Source organism: Musca vetustissima, unplaced genomic scaffold, assembly GCF_032173495.1.
Source record: "Musca vetustissima isolate MV318-11 ecotype Yass unplaced genomic scaffold, APGP_CSIRO_Mvet_v1 utg80187, whole genome shotgun sequence".
Lineage (NCBI taxonomy): Eukaryota > Metazoa > Arthropoda > Insecta > Diptera > Muscidae > Musca > Musca vetustissima.
In genome coordinates, this window is record NW_026887036.1 from 65,880 (window position 1) to 72,143 (window position 6,264).

A 6,264-nucleotide genomic window follows, 5' to 3' on the forward strand; every position below is an offset into this window, starting at 1 on the left:
GAACATTTTTAGGGCTTGTCGACTTCTATCATACATTCCTAGTCTATGAAAAGAGGTAACAGTGACCTTCATCCCGAAAGCCGGGGAGCCGAGTCATACGTTACCAAAAGACTTTAGACAGATTAGCCTCTCTTCCTTTCTACTGAAGACTTTAGAAAGGTTACTAGACTCAGAAGTTAGAAACACTATTGAGCAAAGCAAACTTAGCAACTCCCAGCATGCATACATCAAAGGCAAATCAGTGGATACAACCTTACATGAGGTGGTTGGATGCATCGAGAAGAATATGGAGTCCTCTGGCTACTCTTAGGCATGGCTACTCTGGGCATACGTCAAAGGTCTTGGCATAAACCCCTCTAAGACAAAATTGGTGCTCTTCACTAGGAGACGTAAGATTCCTAGTTTCCGTCTGCCATCACTGGGAGGAGTGGCTCTAACCCTTTCTGAAGAAGCAAAATACCTTGGTACTATCCTTAACCGCAAATTTACGTGGAATAGGAATGTTGAGGAACGCTCTAAGAAAGGACTGCTAGCACTCTACTCATGCAAGAACTCCATAGGTAAGAGCTGGGGACTAAGACCGGAGATCATACACTGGCTGTATGTGACGATCGTTCTCCCCATTCTTATACATGGTTAGCTTGTTTGGTGGCAGAAGTCAACAAAAAGATGCTACAGACAGCGATCGGCTTCAATCCTGATCACCGGAGCGCTAAGAAGTACACCACAGGTTGCCTTGAATGGAATCTTGAATCTCCAACCACTGGACATTCTGATTAAATTCCAGACGGCCAGGTGTGCTCTGAGGCTCTGGGAAACGGATGCCTGGAAATCGCTGAACTATGGTCACGCTAGTATCCTAAACACAATAACAGGCTGTGACCTCTTGAGGGGAAATATTCAGATTAGGGACTATGTTCCCTCTCACAGAGACTTTAGTAGATAGATAGTAATATTACTTACTGGCGACATTACGGGACCGATGACTATATATGTCGATAGTTAGGCGGCCCTTAAGGCGTTGAAGTCGTGTACTATAAACTCAAAAGCAGTTCATGATTGCAAGTCGCTCTGAATGATATACGACAGATAGTTAGCTTATGTTGGGTTCCAGGACATAGTGGCTGTGAAGGGAATGAGATAGCCGACGAGCTTGCTCGAGGGGGCTCACAAACGTCCAATCTTCCTATTGAAACCACCCATTGGCTATTTTATTGGGAAAATCCGCTTGTTCTTCTGCTAGGTAGTGGCTAACAGATGACCGAGAGAACCTGGTTGCAGAATCTCAAAATATATCTGGCCTGAATTCTCTCGCAAAAGAACATCTTCGCTGCTGGCACATAATAAGAGAGAGATCAAAATCATTGTGGGGATCATAACAGGTCACTGCAAGATTCGACCTCTTACTTCGAAGTGGGACTCCGGCGAAGAGGATTATTGTCGTCTATGTGAGGACGAAGAAGAACTGGAAACAATTGAACATATCCTCTGTAAATGTCCATCGGTGATCGGCAGAAGACATAATAAGTTTGGAAGATATGAAATTGATAATCTACCCATTTTCTCTAAAATAGACTCCAACCAGATCCTAGGCTTTGACAAATCAGTTTGGAAGATATGAAATTGATAATCTAGCCATTTCTCTAAAATAGACTCCAACCAGATCCTAGGCTTTGTAAAAAATCCGGCATGCATAAATTAACCATTTCTCCGCTCTCCTTCTCTCACTATTTTTGCTTGCTCTTCCACTCTCTCTTCTCTTTCTCTTTGCAGGTAAAAAATGATGACCACAATGGTTATCAGTCTCCGAGTGGAGGGTTGTTACTAACAACCGTACATCCCTAACCTAACTTTAGACTCTTAAAAGTATTTTTTTTTAATATTTTTTTATCATTTTCTTTTTATTTTAGTTCTTGAAAAAAATTATATATCTTAAATCTATTTAGACAACTTAACCTGATTTATATATATTTATATGACAATAATAAAATACGGCATAACACTTTAGATCCGACAATTAGATATCGGAATTTTCAATAATCCAATGTAAGTATCTATCCACACGGGTATACATGCCCGGACGATTCGGCTCACCACAGCGTATACCCCAGGAAACGATCCCAACAGTGACCCAACGTCTATTGGGTAATTGAACCAACAGCGGGCCACCACTGTCACCTTGACATGAGTCTTGGCCACCTTCAGGATAACCGGCACAGAGCATAGTGTCGGGGACTCGCTCCACAATGGCGTCACGGCAATCTTGCAATTTCCAAATGGGCAAGGATGCCTATAAAAGAAATTAAGAAGAACATTAGATCCAATAGGGTATATATAGGTTTCAGTGAGTGTCTCACCTCCATTAAAATATCCGAATGCGGCCCCCCGAATGTCTGTGTACCCCAACCGGTCACGATGCCCATACCCCCGCTCCAATCCTCACCAATCGGTGGCATACAAACCGGCCAAATATAGGTATTAAATATTGTCGGCCTATCGATACGTATCAGGGCAATATCATTTTCATAGGTTAGCGGATCATAATCGATGTGGGTTATCATATTTGCAATACGGAAATCTCTTGCCCTTGTCTCATTCATCAGTAGGGTATTATATTCGCCGAGGCGAACAAACATATCTTCCTTTTTGATTTTATATACACAATGAGCGGCGGTGAGGACATGACGATCTGTCACTAAAACACCACCACACCAAACGTGTGGAAGACCTGGTCTCAACAGGGCAGCCATCCATGGCCATTCATCGGGTTCCGCCGGACGTCCACGTGATACTCGTGGAAATTGTTTTGTCGTTACACCACAACCTCTTTGTTCGGCGTGGACATTAACAACCCGGGGTTCGGTAACATCTTCATTGGTGAGGATTTGGGGTCCCAGGCGATCTAAAATACGCATAGGGCAACACATGCCAATTGTGCTGGAAGGGGAGAGAGAAAGAGATATGGGATTATAAAAGATTTTTGGTAGAATATGGGTCTTAGGGGACCTTCTACACACAGCAGACCCTTTGAGAGGTATCAAAGAAACCCATTAAGAGGTATTTTACCCCTAGAAGTCTATTGATTCTTACCTTCCCTGAATGACACATAAGTGTGATACCAAACGCCACACGTCATCCTTCAATTCGGGCATACGACAGTAGACAATGTGACGACAGGTACCCTCTTCTCCCGAGGGTGTACGGCAGGATCCGAAAGAACGGTTCTCCTATAAAAAATGAAGATTTGGTCAAGGATTGGAAGAGCTCTAGGCGTGGATTTTTAAAGAATATTTTCTCAAGGCAAGGAGGCTCTATAGGCGTGGATTTTTAAGAATATTTTCTCAAGGCAAGGAGGCTCTATAGGCGTGAATTTTTAAAGAATATTTTCTCAAGGCAAGGAGGCTCTATAGGCGTGAATTTTTAAAGAATATTTTCTCAAGGCTGGGAAGAGCTCTAGGCGTGGATTTTTAAAGAATATTTTCTCAAGGCTGGGAAGAGCTCTAGGCGTGGATTTTTTAAGAATATTTTCTCAAGGCTGGGAAGAGCTCTAGGCGTGGATTTTTTAAGAATATTTTCTCAAGGCTGGGAAGAGCTCTAGGCGTGGATTTTTTAAGAATATTTTCTCAAGGCTGGGAAGAGCTCTAGGCGTGGATTTTTAAAGAATATTTTCTCAAGGCTGGGAAGAGCTCTAGGCGTGGATTTTTAAAGAAGATTTTCTCAAGGCAAGGAGGCTCTATAGGCGTGGATTTTTAAAGAAGATTTTCTCAAGGCAAGGAGGCTCTATAGGCGTGGATTTTTAAAGAAGATTTTCTCAAGGCAAGGAGGCTCTATAGGCGTGGATTTTTAAAGAAGATTTTCTCAAGGCAAGGAGGCTCTATAGGCGTGGATTTTTAAAGAAGATTTTCTCAAGGCAAGGAGGCTCTATAGGCGTGGATTTTTAAAGAAGATTTTCTCAAGGCAAGGAGGCTCTATAGGCGTGGATTTTTAAAGAAGATTTTCTCAAGGCAAGGAGGCTCTATAGGCGTGGATTTTTAAAGAAGATTTTCTCAAGGCAAGGAGGCTCTATAGGCGTGGATTTTTAAAGAAGATTTTCTCAAGGCAAGGAGGCTCTATAGGCGTGGATTTTTAAAGAAGATTTTCTCAAGGCAAGGAGGCTCTATAGGCGTGGATTTTTAAAGAAGATTTTCTCAAGGCAAGGAGGCTCTATAGGCGTGGATTTTTAAAGAAGATTTTCTCAAGGCAAGGAGGCTCTATAGGCGTGGATTTTTAAAGAAGATTTTCTCAAGGCAAGGAGGCTCTATAGGCGTGGATTTTTAAAGAAGATTTTCTCAAGGCAAGGAGGCTCTATAGGCGTGGATTTTTAAAGAAGATTTTCTCAAGGCAAGGAGGCTCTATAGGCGTGGATTTTTAAAGAAGATTTTCTCAAGGCAAGGAGGCTCTATAGGCGTGGATTTTTAAAGAAGATTTTCTCAAGGCAAGGAGGCTCTATAGGCGTGGATTTTTAAAGAAGATTTTCTCAAGGCAAGGAGGCTCTATAGGCGTGGATTTTTAAAGAAGATTTTCTCAAGGCAAGGAGGCTCTATAGGCGTGGATTTTTAAAGAAGATTTTCTCAAGGCAAGGAGGCTCTATAGGCGTGGATTTTTAAAGAAGATTTTCTCAAGGCAAGGAGGCTCTATAGGCGTGGATTTTTAAAGAAGATTTTCTCAAGGCAAGGAGGCTCTATAGGCGTGGATTTTTAAAGAAGATTTTCTCAAGGCAAGGAGGCTCTATAGGCGTGGATTTTTAAAGAAGATTTTCTCAAGGCAAGGAGGCTCTATAGGCGTGGATTTTTAAAGAAGATTTTCTCAAGGCAAGGAGGCTCTATAGGCGTGGATTTTTAAAGAAGATTTTCTCAAGGCAAGGAGGCTCTATAGGCGTGGATTTTTAAAGAAGATTTTCTCGGCATGATCCAAAAGAACGGTTTTCCCATAAAAAAAAATTAAGAAAATTTTGTCAAGGATTGGAAGAGCTCTAGGCGTGGATTTTTAAAGAATATTTTCTCAAGGCTGGGAAGAGCTCTAGGCGTGGATTTTTAAAGAATATTTTTTCAAGGCTGGGAAGAGCTCTAGGCGTGGATTTTTAAAAAAGGTTTTTTTAAGGCTGGGAAGAGCTCTAGGCGTGGATTTTTAAAGAATATTTTCTCAAGGCAATGAGGCTCTATAGGCTTGGATTTTTAAAGAATATTTTCTCAAGGCAATGAGGCTCTATAGGCGTGGATTTTTAAAGAATATTTTCTCAAGGCAATGAGGCTCTATAGGCGTGGATTTTTAAAGAATATTTTCTCAAGGCTGGGAAGAGCTCTACGCGTGGATTTTTAAAGAATATTTTCTCAAAGCTGGGAAGAGCTCTAGGCGTGAATTTTTAAAGAATCATTTCTCAAGGCTGGGAAGAGCTCTAGGCGTGAATTTTTAAAGAATCATTTCTCAAGGCTGGGAAGAGCTCTAGGCGTGAATTTTTAAAGAATCATTTCTCAAGGCTGGGAAGAGCTCTAGGCGTGATTTTTTAAAGAATATTTTCTAAAGGCTGGGAAGAGGCTTAGGCGTGGATTTTTAAAGAATATTTTCTAAAGGCTGGGAAGAGCTCTAGGCGCGGATAGTCTTTATCACCTTTTCACATTCTCCGACACTTACCTGTACAAAATTAATATTCGCCTGGCGACGTCTCCGCAAATGATGACGTATCTTGAAATCGGTTACATTTTCAGATGACTGTTGTTCATTCGATTGCAGTGCACGAACAGCGGCATTATTCTCCTGACGTCCCCAATAGAATTCATCGTTGTCCGTTAAATCAAGTAAATCTAATAGGAAAAGGTGTTGGGAAAGAGCGTGAGGGAAGGGTCATAATCAGTATCATTAACAAACAGTTATACAATGCAGTTAGCAAAAAACACGAATAATAATTCGAATATCATCTTTAGTTCATTTAATGTCATTCTATTGTTTTTGCTGCGGATTATAATTGCCTGGGATATTAATAATATTTATACACTCGAAGAAAAAAATGTGAGGTTATATGGTTATTTTATGATCGAAATTGAGGTATCAGTTTTATGTAGACAAGGTCTATTAATAAGATAACCCATCTAGATCTATTAATAAGGGCACCCTGCTAGCGAAAGTCAGATGTTTTTTTTCTCAAGTCTAATGTCAAAAATTTGGTCCTTGTTTACGTTTTTATAATGGAAGACAATTCACAATAAGGAATTTTGACAGCAAACTTGA

The 6,264-nt window shown here is 40.9% G+C and overlaps 1 protein-coding gene across 1 annotated transcript; it reads right to left on the reverse strand.

The window, feature by feature from the left end:
- Positions 1-1,982: 1,982 nt before the first annotated feature.
- LOC133334513 (venom protease-like) lies at positions 1,983-5,759 on the reverse strand. Its single transcript, XM_061542827.1, has 5 exons — positions 5,737-5,759; positions 5,671-5,701; positions 3,091-3,227; positions 2,358-2,937; positions 1,983-2,290 (listed from the first exon to the last, which is right to left on the reverse strand). Exons 1-5 carry the CDS (start codon positions 5,757-5,759, stop codon positions 2,018-2,020), a joined length of 1,044 nt encoding a protein of 347 aa, XP_061398811.1. The 3' UTR covers positions 1,983-2,017.
- Positions 5,760-6,264: the final 505 nt, after the last annotated feature.

What these genes read in the sequence shown, in the direction of transcription:
- LOC133334513 (XM_061542827.1), bottom strand. Translation starts at nt 5,759, where the DNA reads ATGAACAACAGTCATCTGAAAAT. An exon ending in CGAATATTAATTTTGTACAG is followed by an intron (nt 3,228 to 5,670) that starts GTAAGTGTCGGA and finishes CATTTTTTATAG; the next exon opens with GAGAACCGTTCTTTCGGATC. An exon ending in ATTCGGATATTTTAATGGAG is followed by an intron (nt 2,291 to 2,357) that starts GTGAGACACTCA and finishes TTTCTTTTATAG; the next exon opens with GCATCCTTGCCCATTTGGAA.